Source organism: Simochromis diagramma, unplaced genomic scaffold (genome assembly GCF_900408965.1).
Source record: "Simochromis diagramma unplaced genomic scaffold, fSimDia1.1 OVJJ01000402.1, whole genome shotgun sequence".
NCBI lineage: Eukaryota > Metazoa > Chordata > Actinopteri > Cichliformes > Cichlidae > Simochromis > Simochromis diagramma.
The window spans coordinates 8359996-8379152 of record NW_024386972.1 but is presented as its reverse complement, the minus strand read 5'-3'; the positions used below and the strand labels follow the sequence as shown (position 1 = coordinate 8379152).

At 41.5% G+C, this 19157-nt stretch overlaps 1 protein-coding gene across 2 annotated transcripts; it reads left to right on the top strand.

The window, feature by feature from the left end:
- The first annotated feature begins 546 nt into the window (after positions 1 to 546).
- Positions 547 to 18904, top strand: col1a1b (collagen, type I, alpha 1b). Of its 2 annotated transcripts, XM_040039464.1 has the most exons (51): positions 547 to 756; positions 2139 to 2327; positions 2895 to 2911; positions 3018 to 3056; positions 3886 to 3978; positions 4543 to 4605; positions 4700 to 4744; positions 4924 to 4977; positions 5272 to 5325; positions 5558 to 5611; positions 5835 to 5888; positions 5983 to 6036; positions 6146 to 6190; positions 6365 to 6418; positions 6581 to 6625; positions 6813 to 6866; positions 7985 to 8083; positions 8188 to 8232; positions 8318 to 8416; positions 8520 to 8573; positions 8672 to 8779; positions 9041 to 9094; positions 9243 to 9341; positions 9426 to 9479; positions 9566 to 9664; positions 9817 to 9870; positions 9999 to 10052; positions 10223 to 10276; positions 10383 to 10436; positions 10550 to 10594; positions 10701 to 10799; positions 12216 to 12323; positions 12585 to 12692; positions 13071 to 13124; positions 13243 to 13296; positions 13423 to 13530; positions 13753 to 13806; positions 13939 to 13992; positions 14090 to 14251; positions 14345 to 14452; positions 15129 to 15236; positions 15375 to 15428; positions 15508 to 15615; positions 15714 to 15767; positions 15888 to 15995; positions 16303 to 16356; positions 16463 to 16570; positions 16652 to 16934; positions 17035 to 17225; positions 17323 to 17565; positions 17672 to 18904. In XM_040039464.1, the coding sequence occupies exons 1-51, from the start codon at positions 675 to 677 to the stop codon at positions 17816 to 17818; spliced, it is 4335 nt and encodes a 1444-aa protein (XP_039895398.1). In that variant the 5' UTR covers positions 547 to 674; the 3' UTR covers positions 17819 to 18904. The 2 variants fall into 2 exon arrangements, with proteins under 2 accessions (XP_039895398.1, XP_039895400.1); XM_040039466.1 differs by lacking the exons at positions 8188 to 8232; positions 8318 to 8416; positions 8520 to 8573; ... (2 more) ...; positions 9243 to 9341; positions 9426 to 9479.
- The last annotated feature ends 253 nt before the right edge of the window (positions 18905 to 19157 follow it).

Below are 19157 nucleotides of genomic sequence, written 5' to 3'. Positions count from 1 at the left end.
AATACATTTACATATACATACACAAAATGTTTCTCTACAAACATGTCAGGAGTCCCAAAATATCCTGTTTAATCTTGTTACTCTTCGTGCGTAAATTACGCAAACTTCTCTTCGGCTGAATTCCTCAAACATTGCGTTGAACCCTTTACATATATAAAATAAATAAATAAAATAAAACTCCCGTCATGAAATAAAACTGTGAAAAAGAACTCAACTTCCTGCACATCTGAAAGCAAACAGCTGCTCAGCATATCGATGAACACGGGAAAGACAAAACGCCTCAACACGAGTGTCAATTAAGAAAATCCACGGAGCGTTAAGAAGATAAAACACGTCTGCGCGGTGGAGAGCCTGCGTGTAAATGATGCCTTTCCTCATCATCCACGTTTGAGCTGAAACGTGAACTTGTTTGACATGTTCTAAGACGGCCCATCTCTCTGATGAAGGAGGGCCTCTGACTTGAACATGTACAAGTTATCTGCTGCGCACAGGACCTCCCCAAAAGTTTAGGCATATAAAAGCCAAGTTAACTCATTTGTTTAGGCAGTAGGGAGTTTCTGCTAGGGTCTGGATTGGAGTTACACACAGACCGGACCCTACCGTGTATGAGTGGTGTCTGAGGAGATAGAGGATTCCCCTTTTCCGCAAAGAATCTACATGTCTAATATTTAGACATGTTCAGCTTTGTGGATATTCGGTTAGCGCTTTTGCTCAGCGCAACAGTGCTTTTGGCGAGAGGTCAAGGCGAGGATGATAGTAAGTATCACTTTCAAACATTGATTTGAGTTGTTTTTGGAGCGTTGGCACCCTCAGGATGTGGATAGCCAGCAAAGGATGCTGAGCAGTTTGCTGGAGCTGATCGTCCTCTGCGGGATACCCGACTCCAGTGGGCAGACATGGTGAAAGTTGTTACACAGTGAGGCGCTTTGGTGGTTTCTTTGGAGACTTGGAAGCGAGTAGGAATTTATAGACTGGATTTTTTCCATTATTGACTGCTCCTTTCACTGGCATGCAGATACATGCTCAGTGTGCGTCCTCCTGCTGGAGTGCAAACCTGAAGGGAGCAGCTGCATTGTGTCTGATGCGCAGTGACAGGACAATGGTTCCATGAGATCTGAAGAAAATTTAGATAGGCGAATGAGTCTGATAAAACAAATCGTTTATATCTGTTTTGTCTGGAAAGCAGTCTTCTCTAGTTTTATAAGTTTGCATTCTAGCTGTTAAGCATGCGTCAAAGCCTGTAAGACTTGATCTTTAATCAACAGTTCACCAAAAACGCATCAAGAGAGAGCAGACAGAATTTATTTTGGTAATCAAGTGTGAGAAATTACTGTTTCAGTTGAAAAGGCAAAACTTCATGTCTAATGTCTAAGAAGCACACCGAATTAAACGTTTTTTTCAGGCTGTGTAAAACTGGACACGGTTACCTGAAAAAAAGCGAGAATGGAAAAATCGCTTAAGTCTGACGTCGTCCGTTAAAAACGCCAGTCTAGACGTCAATTAATCACCAAAGCGGCGAGGGCGCGGAAGGTGTTTTTTTTGCAGGGTAACAGCGCCGCTTTGTGGCAAATACTGGAACTGTGCATTCATCCTCCCATTTCTCTGGCCCAACCTCATATCCACTGCCTGACATCTGCGTAGGCCCCACGAAAGTTTCCATTCAGAGTTATAATCAAATGTTTCAGGAGGGACCATCTACTTAGGACAGTTGGACAAGACCATTACTACCCCTTATCTCTCTGCAGCCAGAATTTCTATATTTGACCGGCTCAAATTATATGTAGTTCCTGTAGATGTGCGTGGATGTTAGACTTTATTATATGCTCCTTTCCTGATCACACATCAGTCACCAAACACACAGTTTTCTAAGGTCAATAACAGCCCACAGTTTTTATATAAAATATGCCAGCTTTGTGTTTGTGTTATTTAGAGTCTGGTCTACGTGGTACTAGCTCCCTTGATCTTTTATATGAATTTGATACAGTCTTTAAGCAAAAGCCCATCCACCATAATGTACACCTGTGCAGGTGTAGCAAATGCCAAACTATTCAATCTAAACACAAATTAGTTGTACTAACTTCTAGAACTTTTGTTCTCATCACATTATCGCCTAACTCATCGTGATTTTCTTGTCTCAGGAACATTTGGCAGCTGCACATTAGATGGACAGTTGTACAACGACAAGGATGTATGGAAACCAGAACCCTGCCAGATCTGCGTCTGCGACAGCGGAACCGTCATGTGCGACGAGGTGATCTGTGAGGACACATCCGACTGCGCCGATCCCATTATTCCAGACGGAGAGTGCTGCCCTATCTGCCCTGATGGTACTGCTCACCAATTCCGAGCTTTATTTAGCTTTTTGGCACCACCCACTTTCCCTTTTGCTCCATCTTTGACCAGCCATGGCTTTCTGCCCTCAAAAGGACTCAATGCCCTTGGCCTTCCTGCCTGCCTATCTGCCTGCTTGTTTAAGGATTTTTCATTCAGAACCGAATCATTTTGGATTACGTTTTGATCCCTAAATTTTTAAATGTGAATTCTTTTAACAATGGATTATCCCTGCTCTTTGGCAAAGTTTGGCAATGATTATATAATTTCCCATTCAGTCCACATATGCAGTGAAAGTATAGGGTTCTGCTGAACTTATACCTACTTTCCTATTTTTTCCACTGCAAAAATTACTTAGCGTTTTAGATTGGGTTGGAGTTGATAATTATGAGAAATCCAGCATTTCATGGATGATTCAGCCTTCACTCACAAATAACTACAGACAACTTATTGCTTACAGTTACCCATCACTTTCGCCTTTTCCATTATCTTTAAATATGAATAAATGTGTCTCCTATGAACATTAAAGAGGTGCTGACATTTTTTTTTCTGTTTGTTTCCAGGTCAAGATTATACTGAGGTACCTTTCCCTTTTGATGATGATTATTTTTATTAGTCTTTTTATTATTATATCTAATTATTTTGTATATGAATTAGCCTAACTCCAGTTTTCCGTCTGTCCATAGACAACTCCCGAAGGACCCACTGGCCCCAAGGGAGACCCGGTAGGTGCTGCATTATTTAAATTATTAAAAACATTCATACTATTGAAGACATCTTCTTCTTGTCTGTCAGTACAAGTGACAGATATGTTTTTTACATATATATAAAACACACACACACACACACACACACACACACACACACACACACACACACACACACACACATATATATATATATATATATATATATATATATATATATATATATATATGATTGCTTTAATACAAACCTGGCCATTTGTCTGTTTAAAACTGACAAAGGGTCTGTTATCTCTTTCAGAAATATGGTTTTCTTCTGAAATTTGTTGAAACAAAGATGGTTGTTTTTTGCTGTTCTCATGAGACATAATAATATTTTATTCAGCTTTAGTTCCAAATCTTTTGAATCACCATAATTGGTGCATAACAGGTGGCTGGTTGTGTTTGTTTTTAGAAGGAGGATGTTTTGTTTCCTATATTCTTGACTAGCTAAAAATGTCAAAATAGACACAATCACTATGCATCAGCTAAGTGAGCCCTCACAAACTGATTTGATGAACTGATTTTCTGATAAAGCTGCTTGTTACTGATGACCTTTGATAATTAGGTCAGAAGGTCAAAAGGTCATTGCAAACTACACAAGTGATTAAAGAGAAATTGGAGGAGGAGGAGAAACATTAGGGCCAACTTTGAAGCTTTTTTAAGTACTTAAAACTACATCTACATCACTTCTTCTGTTTATTGATTTATATTGTAAGACCCTTTATATTTGCTATTAAGCTTTGTGAAATTAAGAAAAATAATTGAAATAACTAGCCCTGAATATTGCTAATTAATCTTTTTTCCCCAGGGTCCTCCTGGTTATCCCGGCGGTAATGGAATCCCTGGCGATCCTGGCCCACCTGGCCCCCCTGGCCCCCCTGGCCCCCCTGGCCTTGGCGGAGTAAGTATCATCGCATCAGAACATCCAAGACAGGGACTGAGTTTTGTTGATGACAAATGAGACCCATCTCATTCTTCCATGTTACTTCTGCCATCTGGCATGGATTGTCTTCAGTTCTATACTGAACGCCAATTTAATAATCAAGGTGCTGAAGATTTCACTTCAAAGCTGGGACAGTTCCTCCATGTGTATTTCAGCACTGAGAGTACTGACAGCTCCCTTCTCCTCACATTAATGTCTCAAAGTGAAGAGTGCTCGAAGTTTATCTAGTGACCTGAACTGATACATAAAAAGATTCTTACTATTTTAAAATGTCCGTGTTTGAATAGATCATATTGATTTCCATACAGAACATCCTATTCCTACCTTAGAAAACGAGTCTTTACACTATAGGGTGTGTGTTAACAAGTGACTATGTAACATACAACAGTGACCTAACAGTAGGGGGGAAGATGGTGTGCTGTGCAAAGTTTGTCATGCTCTTCTATTGTCTTCCACTACATTGGGTCAGTAACTGTACCTTGAGGTGTTTGGTGATTAACTCTTTATGTGCTCCTCCCACAGAACTTCTCTCCTCAATATTCTGACCCCTCAAAATCTAGTGGCCCACCTGTTCCTGGCCCAATAGTAAGTAGGTTTTTATCTCTCTCAAAATACCCTCATTTGATAATTATGTATAGGTGCAAGTATTTATTGGCTTCTTCTCTGCCTTCGTCAATAGGGTCCTATGGGTCCCCGTGGTCCTCCTGGATCTTCCGGCCCCCCTGTAAGTATTTCTCTATTAAATAAACGGTAGTCCAAGTATTCCATGCATTTGTAAAACCATGCAATTACAATAGGCCAGAGATTTCTTCCCTACATGTTTTCTTGCTTTAGATGTAAAACAGGAAAATGAATACTTTAAAGAAGCTATTACACTGAAATGTTTCTCTCGTTGTCCCTCAGGGTCCTCAGGGTTTCACTGGACCTCCTGGAGAGCCTGGTGAGCCCGGAGCTTCTGTGAGTATACATGACGTTCTACTAAACCTCTACCTTCCCTTGTTTTGTCTGTGCCTTTTTCCAGTTCGAGCTAGTGTAAAAGTTGGTTGTGAACCCCAGAAAGTCTTTAGACAGAATACTTCCTGTATTCATTCTACTTCCTGTTTTAATCACTGACCTACTGACACAAATCACTTTTTTCATGCCAACCAATTCCCTGTGCTGTACCTAGAGCAGCACAGAGCATATTCAGACACTTGCTTAAAATAGTCAGCAGTGTGTTTTGCTAATCCAGTAATTTATTGGTGTTTTTAGGGTCCAATGGGTTCTCGTGGTCCTGCTGGTCCCCCTGGAAAGAACGGAGATGATGTAAGTGATCTATTGAGAATTTTATTATTTATGTCTATGCTTGTTTGCTGGGACACTTCATACAGAAATTTCATGCCTAGCTAACTGGGACACATAACTAATATTGGTTCACTTAAAATAGTGAATATGCTATTCTTTTAAATGTGTTGAGGTCTGTAATTGCTTTTGTTGATTGTTTGTTTGCACGAGCTTACTTCATATTCCTCATCGCGTCTCTGTGTGTTTACAACAGGGTGAGGCTGGCAAACCTGGACGCCCCGGTGAGCGCGGAGCTGCTGGACCTCAGGTGAGTGGTTCCCACTAGGGCAAAGGTCAGGAGATGGTAGGCCATAAATGAAACCTAAACTGAGAAAAGCTGTTATTCAGCATGTATGTAGGGACAAACAAGTTGTTGTGAAATATATTCATTTCCACATATTTATCCATTATGTTTAGTTTTCCAGGCCTCATTGTGCTACCTTCCAAATGCAGTCGAAGTTATTCACATCGTTCTTCTTTTTCTCATGCAGGGTGCTCGTGGATTCCCTGGCACCCCTGGACTTCCAGGCATCAAGGGACACAGAGTGAGTCTGAATAGTAATAAAAAGAAAAAAAAATCACTTTTAAACAGTTATGAGTGGTGACTGAGTTTAAAATGCTCGCTAATTTTCTTTGTAGGGCTTCAGCGGTCTAGATGGAGCCAAGGGAGACTCTGGACCTGCTGGCCCTAAGGTAAGATTTCACAATGATGGCATTTCATTGTGAAATGATATTAGTCTGCATCATTATAAAACCACAATTTAAAGCTGATCTCTTGTCTTTTTCCTGTATTTGTTTACAGGGAGAGCCTGGCGTTTCTGGTGAGAATGGTATCCCCGGTGCCATGGTATGTTTTTGCTCCCATTAATCAAGTTGTTGACATATGAATCATTTTAAGGATTAAACACTGTTTTGTAATAACAGTTCAGATTAGATGCAGCACTGCCATTTTTTCCAACGCATATCTTCAAAAACTAGGCCAAACCTTCTTGTGACCTTGGTTTGTTTTTGTCTTTTCTAGGGTGCTCGTGGTCTTCCCGGAGAGAGAGGCCGCCCTGGAGCTCCCGGCCCTGCTGTAAGCACTTTTCCTCTCCTTAGTCACTTATTAAAAGACCCATAATTACTACTGAAAAACAACACAAAAGCTGGGAGATTGTTGTGTTCTTCTCTCATGTTTCGTGTCTTACTATTGGTTGGATCTGAAAATATTTGATGTAATCTCTTCTCTCCTCTGCAGGGTGCTCGTGGTAATGATGGCAACACCGGTCCTGCTGGTCCTCCTGTAAGTACTGAATTTTGCATTGTTCATTTCAAATTCATTCGAGACTATAACTTAGATCTGTCCACAAAATGCTTTAGTAAGAGATTCATACCATAAACGAAGGGATTCTTCCTCAGCTTTCCAATCAATTTATTACAATGTTTGTGGCTCAGCATTGTGTCTTAATATGCTCTATATTAAATTTCAGGGACCTACTGGATCTGCTGGCCCCTCTGGATTCCCTGGCGGTGCTGGTGCTAAGGTAAGTCACCCAAAAGAGTTCAAGAGTACATATGATATCATAATAGCTTTCCTGATTGACCTTTATATTTATAACCATTAGATAATGGTGACAGTAAAGCTCTCTCAAGTCTAATCTCAAAATTTAGGTAGCCAAGGAAAGCTTTGGAGAACCATGACAATATTTTAGCTTATTATCCCCTTAATCCCTCACTAGGTGTCTCATCAACTCCCCAATTATTAGTAGCTTATTAGTAGAACATTACGAGCAAACTTCCTGGTAAGAATCGTGTAGAAGCTACATACATCTAACTCAAGAAACACAGAATTTCCCAAAATGAGAAATTTGTGTCCAATGTCATGCATCTCTCCTCTCCCATGAGAAAGGCCTCGGCTTAACCCACTTCAATCTTTTCTTACACATCTGGTCTGTAAAGCTCTTTGAATGCCTAAAGCTTCTTGGCACTGGCCAGATTTCACCCTCAGGCCATTTGAATTACAATATACTCCAAGGTTAGCATGGATTGTAGCCTATTACCCAAGCAGTAAAATTGCTAATAGCGTATTTAGCCTAATACTGTATACTTCAGGTGAACAGTCTAACCACCAGATGGCATCAGTAGGCTTCTAATGGCACGTTAATCTCTGGTGCCTCTCCTTCCTGATGCCATTACCGAAGGAGCTATTTTAAATATCCTGTAACTTTCACCTACTATGATGTCACAAATTCCTGGTTTATTTTAGGAATAAAGAGGAGGAGAATAAAAAAAACAATCATGATGACAGAACAATCATGCAGTTTGAAGTTTCTTTCTAGATAAATCACTTTAGGATTATTGTGGGGACAGTTATGTCTCTAAAAACACACATTATTTGTGCTCAAATTCCTTCATAAATAATATTGTTAGGTGCATGTGTTACGCTCAAAATACATTTTATTTTCCACTTGTATAGCTAAGAGCAATACACCATAGCTTTGATAGAAAATTGCCTGTCTTTTGAGTGATATTTAGTGTGTATATAATATTTAATCTTTAAATTATGTTTCTGATGTTCAGTGTGGTCTCCTTCTCCTTTATCAGAGCACAGACATAATATTGGCGGTGCAGATTTATGAAATATTTTTGTCTTTGTGCACAGGGAGAGACTGGTGCTCCAGGAGGCCGTGGATCTGAGGGACCCCAGGGAGCACGTGGTGAGCCTGGTAACCCCGGACCTGCTGGACCCGCTGGACCTGCTGTGAGTAGATGCTCAACTTACACATACCATCATGTCTATCTCAGATGTTATAATAAAAAAACACTGAACAATTTCAACATTTTATATTATTCCTCTTTTAACAGGGTGCTCCTGGATCTGATGGTTCCGCTGGCTCTAAGGGTGCTCCTGTAAGTATCATTTACAATGATTACATTTATTCCATTTCAGTCCTGCACATGAAGTATGCTTACACCCCACATTTTCCATCTGTAGGGTGCTGCTGGTATTGCTGGTGCTCCTGGCTTCCCCGGTAGTCGTGGTCCTGCTGGAGCTCAGGGAGCTGTTGGTTCTCCTGGCCCTAAGGGTAACAATGTGCGTTGGCAATTGATTTAGTGTTTTTTAATGTTTTTGTCAGTATTTTATAGATCCTAGATTACCTGATAGCTAAATAAAATGTGTATGCTTCTGCCAACAGGGTGACCCTGGTCCCTCTGGTCCTAAGGGAGAGCCTGGTGCCAAGGGAGAGCCTGTAAGTTTCAAAATACAACGATCCTGAACAGTTTCCACTGCATCTTGCCAAGATAATAAATTCATGCTTGGTTTAATGAAATTTCCTTTCTTTTGCAGGGACCCGCTGGAGTTCAGGGACTTGCTGGCCCCTCTGGTGAGGAGGGAAAGAGAGGAGCTCGTGGAGAGCCTGGTGGTGCTGGACCCCGTGGACCCCCTGGAGAACGTGTATGTTTGTCCCTCTTTATCTTCGACCATGTGAAATTGTGTGCCTTATGGAAAACAGCATTAAAATAGCCAACACTTTCTCACCATCACTCATTATGTTTTAATTGAAAATGTCCATGTTGAAACCCTTTGATTTCTTTTTCTACAAAGTGTTCTGAAATTGCAGTGTGCTAAATTCCCACGGGGATTCATCTTAGTATTTGGAGCCCAGCACCTACTTCCCTTTTAATGACTTGGTCGGTGTCTCTGTTCTTCCATTAGGGTGCCCCTGGTGCTCGTGGTTTCCCTGGTGCTGATGGAGGTGCTGGTGGCAAGGTGAGTTAGTCAACTAAAATCACTTAGCCACCTTACTCCAACTTATTCAAACCTGTCAGAATAGCTAAACAAGCCATTACTGATCATTTAAGTCATAAATTGTATCCAGTATCACAGCTTCTAGATCTTTTATTAACTTATATTACAGGGTGCCCCAGGTGAGCGTGGTGCCCCTGGCCCAATGGGAGCTCAGGGAGTCACTGGTGAGTCTGGAAGCTCTGGTGCTCCTGGTGCCCCTGGACTGAAGGTTAGCACGACGATGTACTTCTTCAAATGCAACATTTCTGTGATGTTTTGGTCATGAATTTTACACATTAACTGTTCTCCTCAGGGTATGACTGGTAGCCCTGGAAGCCCTGGACCTGATGGCAAAGCCGGACCTGCTGTAAGTATTGAGCATCAAATAAACATATGTTATATGTTACATCACTCTTAGAACTTCATTTTTTGTTTTGTTTTTTTTATATCTAGGGTGCTCCTGGACAAGATGGTCGCCCTGGACCTCCTGGCCCCGGTGGATCCAGAGGACAGCCTGGAGTTATGGGATTCCCCGGACCCAAGGGAGCTTCTGTGAGTTTACAGAGCTTTTCTGCTCATTGTCTTTCCAGATGTCATGGATGTGATTTTTCTTTTTAGCCCATAGAAATTAATTTAAATAGAAATAATAGAGCAGAATTTCCCCATGTGGCAGATATAAATATGCACTTATTTCTTTTTACTAGGGTGATGGTGGTAAACCTGGTGAGAGAGGTGCAACTGGACCTGCTGGCGCTGTTGTAAGTAATTATACTTTTCCCACTTAAACAGTCACTTAAAACAAGTTCCACCATTAAAGACTGTATATATTAATATAATAGTGGAAACAGAGTGTAACAGTCGAGCATTTGGCTGTTTTTAATCACAGGGTGCTCCAGGCAAAGACGGTGATGTTGGTGCTCCTGGACCTTCTGGCCCCGGTGTATGTATCTTATCTGCATTATTAAACAGAAATTATGTTTGCATAGCATTTGAGTAGTTTGATGTATCAGAGGACAGAAGCCATAGTTGTATCTTTTATGTGGCTGACATGGATGCTTATGGTGAATCAGAGTTTGCATTGTATCATTTTGTTCTCGTCTTTTTGTTTAGGGACCTGCTGGAGAGAAAGGAGAGCAGGGACCCGCTGGACCTCCTGGATTCCAGGTGGGCTTTAGACATTATTCCAACAGCCACAGCACTCTCATATCTATTGTTGTGTTATAACGTCAGTTGATAACCCTAAAACATTGTACCTTTCATCCCTGTGCAGGGACTTCCTGGACCCCAAGGTTCTACTGGTGAGACTGGCAAGCCTGGTGAGCAGGTATGTAGTCAGTTACAAAGGACACACTAGAACCAGCTTTCCCCCCTTCTGTCTTCATGTTGACACAGTAAGTCAGACGTCATAACCCTCTCCCTTCTCCTTCTTTTATTCAGGGTGCTCCTGGTGAGGCAGGACCTTCTGGCCCATTTGGACCAAGAGTGAGTATCCCCTCTGTTGCAGAAGCAAAACATTTTCAGCTCCTGTGGTAGACATCAACTGACTGGCAAAACATTTTGTGGCTGATGAGTTCCTTCTTTCCTTCAGGGTGACAGAGGATTCCCTGGTGAGCGTGGTGGAATTGGCATTGCTGGCCCAACCGGACCCCGTGGTGCTCCTGGACCCGCTGGTAACGATGGACCTAAGGTAGGTCAGAAAAACATCTAAACAATGAAGAAACTTTACTGATTTGGCATTTGAGATTCCTTTTTTTTTCTTGCTGTGTGTCAAATCCAGTCCATTTTTTGAAATGGCACAGAAATAAAATTGAAAAATCTACCTGATGTCAAGTTGTAAACCACCAAAAACTAAACACATATTTACTCAGGTATGTTTCTACTCCCAGCTTTTCTCAGAAAACAAGGAGAGCAAACTATTCAGTATTTCTGCCCTTTGTTTTTAAGTTCTTCTTTTATAGTATAAACCAGCCTGCCTGGACATTTAAACGACACATTCATTAAAAATCAGATGTTCAGAGTGGATATGGCACCAAGAATAATCATATTTATATAAAGACTTAAAAGTAGCAAGCAAGTTATTTATGTTGCAAAGGAACTGTAATGTTTTCAGTTCAGAAATGTTTGTCACAGTCCTATTTATTTGCATTTTAAAGATAGAGGACATATTTTTCAACCCAGACCTCACCTGGATCGCATATAAAAATGATCTAGTGTTTGTAGCTGCTGTGCAACACTATTAAACCATCACAAAACTCATATGTTAAAAACACACACTCCTGTATATCGTAGATTAGTTTGCAGGTCTGTTTTTGTCACTACATATTTGATTGGTAGATCCTTATGCAGGGTTCCTGTTGCAGCCCCAATCTTCTCCTGGGATTAAACTAGGGATCTTTTGCCTGTTAGGTAAAGGTGTAACCCGCCACACTATAAAGCCAATAGATTTTACCTCCTCTGTACTTTAAAAAAAAGGTAATTTTAGCATTTTGTATGTATATTCTTTCATTTCAAGAATAAACAATAATATATTTAGAGCATATAGAGCAAGCTTTCTGCTTCAACATGTTGTCATTAGTCTATGGCTTCACATGCTTAAGGTTTAAAGAAACTGCTAAACATAAATGTGTACAAGCAAAACAGTAGCAGTAAAGGTGTTTTTTTCATCAACAGGTGACTTTGTGGACAATTTATATTTGCTTTTATGACAGAAACAACCTGAGCTTCAGATTCAACAGAGAGCAATATCAGAGATCCAGAAAAACACATTAACACCCATCACCTGGTGGTAATCAGCCTGTAATGTCAAGCCTGTAAAGATAATTCTTCACTTTAGTTTTGCAGGTTTGAGTGCAAAACTAATTAACCCATGAGTTAGAGAAACTAGAAAATGCTGCAAAACAACAAATGTCTCAAGACTAAAATCACTGGGCATCGGTGCAAATAACCAAAATAAGATTTAGGACCAGCAAAATTCTCCTTTTCTTAAACTCATCGTGCTTATCATAACAGAAACAAATCTACCAACATGGTTCATTTGTTGAGCTCCAGTGACCTGTGTTAGCTGGATAACAATGTGAGTCTTCCTGTTTTTGTGTGTACCCAGGGAGAGCCTGGTGCTGCCGGTGCCCCCGGTGGTTTGGGATCCCCCGGTATGCAGGGAATGCCTGGTGAGCGTGGAGCCGCTGGTCTCCCCGGTGCCAGAGGAGAGAATGTGAGTATCACACCAATCCCATTCGTATAAAGAAAAAGGCGTGCACAGTTCGATTTTCTCATCATTAAATTTTTTTAAGCTCAGTGAAGATAAAATATCTTATGTATTATACCTGTTATATCATGTGAAATCTTATATCATGTTTTCCCAATATTTAATAAAGATTTAATTACTCTAGAAATGTTGTAATGATTCAAATAACTGTAGCTCTGTCATTTTTATATCAACACAAGTAACTTTTTGTAACCTTTCTCTTTTTAGGGTGAGGCTGGTGGCAAGGGAGGTGATGGTGCCCCTGGCAAAGATGGCCCACGTGGTCTGACCGGTCCTATTGGAGTCCCCGGACCTCCTGGTGCTCAGGGTGAGAAGGTGAGATTGGACAAAAAATTGGTTTTGGCCTTCAAATATTAGCTGTTCGAGTTTAACAATTTTACAGGACCTTTTCTTCATTCAATTTTCATGTCTGGAGTGAAATTTGTTAGTAGTCTTACAACATTTTTACCCACACTTACAGTATGCACAAGTCAATGTCATAATTATATGAAACATGATGAATAGCATGCCACATTAATGCAATATTAAAAGATAATAAGACCAACCACGAGTTAAATAGAAATTCAGTGCTTTACTTAATTTTGGCTTTAATGTGGTTTATCTGCAAGTGTCATTGATCATAAAATACGTGATTGGGATTAGCAACCAATGTGCCTACTGACCTCCTTTTTTCTCCTTCACCTCTGGTTTTAGGGTGAGCCTGGTGCTGTTGGAGTTGCTGGACCTAGTGGTCCTCGTGGTTCCCCTGTAAGTTCTTTTCTAAACTCAAAATCAGATTAAAACCTGGGGAAAAACAATCAAAATATTTATAACTCTGATATGCACATTATTATGACTGAATGACCTTTCTTTATTACTTCAACAGGGTGACCGTGGTGAGCACGGACCTCCTGGAGCTGCCGGATTTGCTGGACCTCCTGTAAGCCCCTTTTTTTCACTAATTTAGATGCTTAAAAAAAAGTCAAATTTGTTGACTTTGGATAACATTTGAGACGCAAAAAAAGCCATGCATTGATGCATTTCTTCTTTTCATCTCCAACCTCAGGGTGCTGATGGTCAGCCTGGTGCTAAGGGCGAGAGTGGTGACAGTGGACCCAAGGGAGACGCTGGTCCTCCTGGACCTACCGGACCTGCTGGAGCTGCTGGTCCTCAGGTAGATTGACCTTCATTGTGATTTGTAGTATACATCTGGTGAATATATAGTAAATGGAATAGAATAAATGGAATAAAATGTTCTGGGGGGTTTTGCACCGTAGATTCATTATTGTGTTCATAAGAAATTGCATATACTGTTTACATAAACATTCATATTTTTCCTATTTTAATTAGCATTGTTGGTATTAGATGCCTCACTTGCAAATATTTCTGTCAACAGGGACCTGCTGGAGCTCCTGGACCCAAAGGTGCTCGTGGTAGTGTTGGTTCCCCTGTAAGTATTCATTCATATTTTTCTTTTGACACTCTGACTTACAAACTCAATGAGATTATTTGTAGTTACAGTTACTTATGTGTTTTAAAGCTTCATTGATCACGTATTTGGTTTGGTTGTGTGTCTTGCTAGGGTGCTACTGGTTTCCCTGGACCTGCTGGAAGAGTTGGACCCCCTGGCCCTGCTGTGAGTTTCTGATCATTTTTAGTGCGATCTATCTATGTTATATTGGAACAGCGATCAGTGATTTTTATGTTACCATAACATTGTGTGTTGTTTCCAGGGAGCTGCTGGAGCCCCTGGACCCGGAGGACCTACTGGCAAAGATGGAGCAAGGGGAGCTCGTGGTGAGACTGGCCCTGCTGGCCGCCCTGGTGAGGCTGGTGCTGCTGGACCCTCAGGACCTAGTGGCGAGAAAGGATCTGCTGGTTCTGATGGAGCCCCTGTAAGTCACTGTTACCCTTTTGGTCCATAATAGATATTCTATGTGTTTTTTGAAAGTCTAAAACATAACTAACCATTATTTCCTTATGTGCAGGGTGCCCCTGGTATCCCTGGACCCCAAGGTATTGCTGGACAGCGTGGTATTGTAGGTCTCCCTGGACAGCGTGGAGAGCGTGGTTTCAGTGGTCTGCCTGGACCATCTGTGAGTTTGTGTCTGAAATCCTTTATGTCTGCTTATATAGGGGGTTCTGTGTAGGGGACAATACAGTGAGCTCAACCAGAAGATGAAAAAAAAAAACTTAGACTACTTGGTTCATTTTCTTGACTCTGTTAATTACATCACTTAAAACATGACAGATCAAAGTAACAGCATGCATTTGTTGTGATAAACACACATTATATATAATACACTTTCCCATTAAATTATTAGGTCAAATATATTTTGGAGTCTATATTGTCATGCTCTGCCCTTTTGACCTGTAACCTTCAGCATTTGTTTGGACACAACTTTTTGTAATGCATTGTCGAATACTGAGGCTAAAGGAATAATAACTAGTACTGCAAAGAGCAAACTCACTATGAAATATATAATTAGTAGCAAAGAAATTTGGACACATACAATGTTAAATAAACCATCCTTGTGTAAGGACATGGCAATATTACAATATTCCTTGGGAAATATTCCACAGTTTTCCTTTTGTCCATCTGACATCACACAGACTAAAGGTGAAAGACCAGCTAATATCTGATTTGATCACATTGGACATTTGGGTTCTCATATGCATCTCTCTCTCTCTGGGTGGTGCTTAGAAAGGTTCAGCTCTGCAAAGAGCATCCACAGGAATCTAGAGGACTGACTTCTTATGCACTTTCTTTAGGGTGAGCCTGGAAAGCAGGGATCATCTGGACCTGTCGGTGAGCGCGGACCCCCTGGACCTGCTGGACCCCCTGGACTGTCTGGTCCAACTGGAGAGGCTGGCCGTGAGGTAAGAAGTCCCTTTTTTCTGTACTTTAACCATTAATTGGGCTAATCGGGCTACTCAGGTAGTACAATTAAAAATGCACTCACAATTCCCACAAATTCAGTTTCGCTGGCGAACATCTTTACTGCTTTACTTCCACAGGGATCTCCTGGTCATGATGGTGCACCTGGTCGTGATGGTCCTTCTGGCCCTAAGGTAACCCTATTTAACTTGGCTAATTTGATAATATTGACATGCATGAAACTATCTTCTCACTGGAAATGTGCACTCATAGGGAGACCGTGGTGAGACTGGCTTGGGTGGTCCCCCTGGACCTCCTGGTGCTCCTGGAGCTCCTGGAGGAGTTGGCCCCTCTGGCAAAACTGGTGACCGTGGAGAGAGTGTAAGTCCACTTTGTAGCTACCTTGAGCACATTTAAACAAAATGAACACACTTGTGATTTTTTCTGAATTCATATGTTCATATCTTTCTTTCCTTTAGGGTCCCTCTGGTCCTGCTGGTCCCTCTGGCCCTGCTGGTGCTCGTGGTCCTTCTGTACGTTTTTCATTGTATAATATGTATTATTAATATGAAACATAAATTTTACATATTCAAGAAGACTGATTACTGTCTAATGATGAGATGGCATCTGGATCTTCTTTTTCTTTTATTCAGGGTCCAGCTGGTGCTAAGGGAGACAGAGGAGAGGCTGGTGAAGCTGGAGAGAGAGGCCACAAGGGACACAGAGGATTCACTGGTGCATCTGGTCTGCCCGGACCTTCTGTGAGTAACAGTTACCACATTAGCACTTTGGAAGAAATAAAAACTTTGTGCTGATAGCTGCATTTATCCTGTTACCCACAGCTGGATTTGCATTTAAGATTCAGGTGGATATTTACTGGAGTTTATTAAGGTCTTATAAACAGTTGCTAGTTACATCCATCATCAAGTTTTATAAAATACAACATTAATCAGTCTCACTTTTTAAAATTGACTTATGGACTTATTAAACTTGATTTTATCACATTTTCTATATTCTACTATATTTTGTTATACCATAGTTCATGTTAGCATCCTCATCTGTCTCTAGGGACCCCCAGGAGAGAGAGGCCCTGCTGGTGCTTCTGGACCCGCTGGACCTAGAGTAAGTACTACTGTTAACAGACACAAAACTTTCTTTATTTAAAGTTTTCCTTCAAATTTGTCAATCAGTTCAAGGCAAAAGGTGATCATTTGGTTTTCCTCCACAGGGACCTTCTGGATCAAACGGTGCCTCTGGTAAGGATGGTGTGAACGGTTTGCCTGGACCCATTGGACCTCCTGGACCTCGTGGTCGCAATGGAGAGATGGGACCTGCTGTAAGTTGAGCAATTATCATTACTTTATCCATATTCTTACACCTTCAGACAAGTTAAGCAACCCCTGGTGTCTCAAAACAGGGACCTCCTGGACCTCCCGGACCTGCTGGACCTCCTGGACCTCCCGGCAGTGGAATTGAGTTCATCAGCCAGCCTGTTCAGGAGAAGGCCCCTGATCCCCTGCGTGGTGGCCACTACCGCGCTGATGATCCTAATGTCATGCGTGATCGTGACATGGAGGTTGACACCACCCTTAAGACCCTGACACAGAAGGTTGAGAAGATCCGCAGCCCAGACGGTACCCAGAAGAGCCCAGCCCGCATGTGCCGTGATCTGAGGATGTGCCACCCTGAGTGGAAGAGCGGTGAGCGCAGATCAATTCTCTGACACAGCCTTTAGATAAAGTATAACACGAGGGTGAGCTCAGCGTGAGACTTTCTTTTTTTGATGTCCCTGTATTACAGGCATGTACTGGATTGATCCCAACCAGGGCTCTTCTCTGGATGCCGTCAAGGTCCACTGCAACATGGAGACTGGTGAGACTTGTGTCTACCCCAGCGAGTCCACCATCCCCATGAAGAACTGGTACCTCAGCAAGAACATCAGAGAGAAGAAGCACGTCTGGTTCAGCGAGTCCATGACCGGTGGATTCCAGGTGAGAAAACAGAGCAAATGAACAAACCTGGACAGTATTCATGCTTTACTATTAGGCCTGTGACACTATGCGTGCTTCTCTTCTCTCCGTCACGCAGTTCCAGTATGGCAGCGATGGAGCTGATCTCGAGGATGTCAACATCCAGATGACTTTCATGCGCCTGATGTCCAACCAGGCCTCTCAGAACGTTACATACCACTGCAAGAACAGCATCGCCTACATGGATTCTGCCACCGGCAACCTGAAGAAGGCTCTGCTTCTCCAGGGATCCAACGACGTCGAGATCAGAGCGGAGGGCAACAGCCGCTTCACATACAGTGTCAGCGAGGATGGCTGCACGGTGAGTTTGCTCTCTCTTTGCCCCAGGGCTAAACTTACACAGGATCCAAGTATAAGAAAAGAGAAACTAATCTCTTACAATGTCTCCTTTCTGTTTCTCTCTACAGTCACACACTGGCACATGGGGCAAGACAGTCATTGACTACAAGACATCAAAAACATCCCGCCTGCCCATCATTGACATTGCTCCTATGGATGTTGGTGCACCTGATCAGGAATTTGGCGTCCAAGTTGGCCCTGTTTGCTTCTTGTAAAAATGAAAGAAATATGGACATGACATTGTTGTTTTTTTTTCTAGCAGTCATCTCTAAATCCTCTTTCTATGCATTCATTTGGCTGCCATTGGTCCACATGCTTAAAACCACTCTACTGAAGACAGTGTTTGTGTCTTTCCAATCATGAGAAGTTTTTTTTGGGACTGCTACTTCAAACAAAATCAACTACGAGGACACTTTAAAAAGAATCTTTTGTTTTCACTGGCAACAAGAAAATAATATATGCTTGTGTAAAATTTCCCCCCGGAGATTAAGACAAACAAAAAAAAACAACAACCCAGATCTGCACATGCAATGAAACACAGGTGACTTTTGCCATTTTCTACCACTGCAGAAGGACATTGAAAACAACAAATGATATGTACCATTTTTCTGGTGTTAAATAAATTGTAAAAAGTGTGAAGTGTCTTCTTGTTCTAAATTAATGAGAAAAACACCTGAACGCTGAGCAGACAAAGCAAACACCAGCAAAAGAGCAAGACTAAAAAGCTCACCTTCATTGCAAAATCTAGATGGCTACCTCATAACAAGACATCACCCCCACTTTTTGCTATGTCACACACCACAAGTCTATTGGGGGAACACTAAAACCATTCAAAGGTGCTATTACCGATTCAATGAGGTCCAGCTAGTGGTGTTTGATGGTGAAACTCACACTGTCGTACTGCAGAACCTTTGGTGCTACTAAATTGACTCCTTGTCTTGTTGTCTATGCAGTGCAATTGTTTTCTTCTTAAGTGTTGGTTTGATAACAGAGGTCCTCTGAAAAAGTGATCACTGCAATTGTATTGCATGCAAATATGTCTGGTTCAATATCATTTTCCCTGCCCATGTGTTCAGTGTTGATCTTTCTGTCTGTTTGCCCCTGTGGAAAACTCCTCTTTACTAAAAAAACCAAAACCAAACAGCACACATCTCCCACCCTGTTGTTTATGTTGTTTGTTGATGTCTTTCTTGCGAAGGGTTTCTTAAAAAAGAATTTGAAGCAGACCCACTTTCATGGTTTAAAAGAGAGATTCTGTACTTATTTTGTACATGTATAATAAATCAAGATGTTTTTAATTATTTTGGGTGCTGAAATAAAGCATGTGAAGTGGTCTACTCAGTGGCAGAGTTTTCACTGTCCTGTTTTGCAACTGTTGTGAAACTGAGGTTTTAGAGAAGATAGCTCACGCTGAAGCTGTTTTTTGGGATTTTTTTAGAGAGCTAGGTCTCTGGCCGAGAGATACAGAAGCAATTTTGTCCATGTGTTTAGAAATCAACTGTTCCACAACAGTTGCACTGACTACTTTTTGTTAAGCAGCAGTGAAAACAAGGC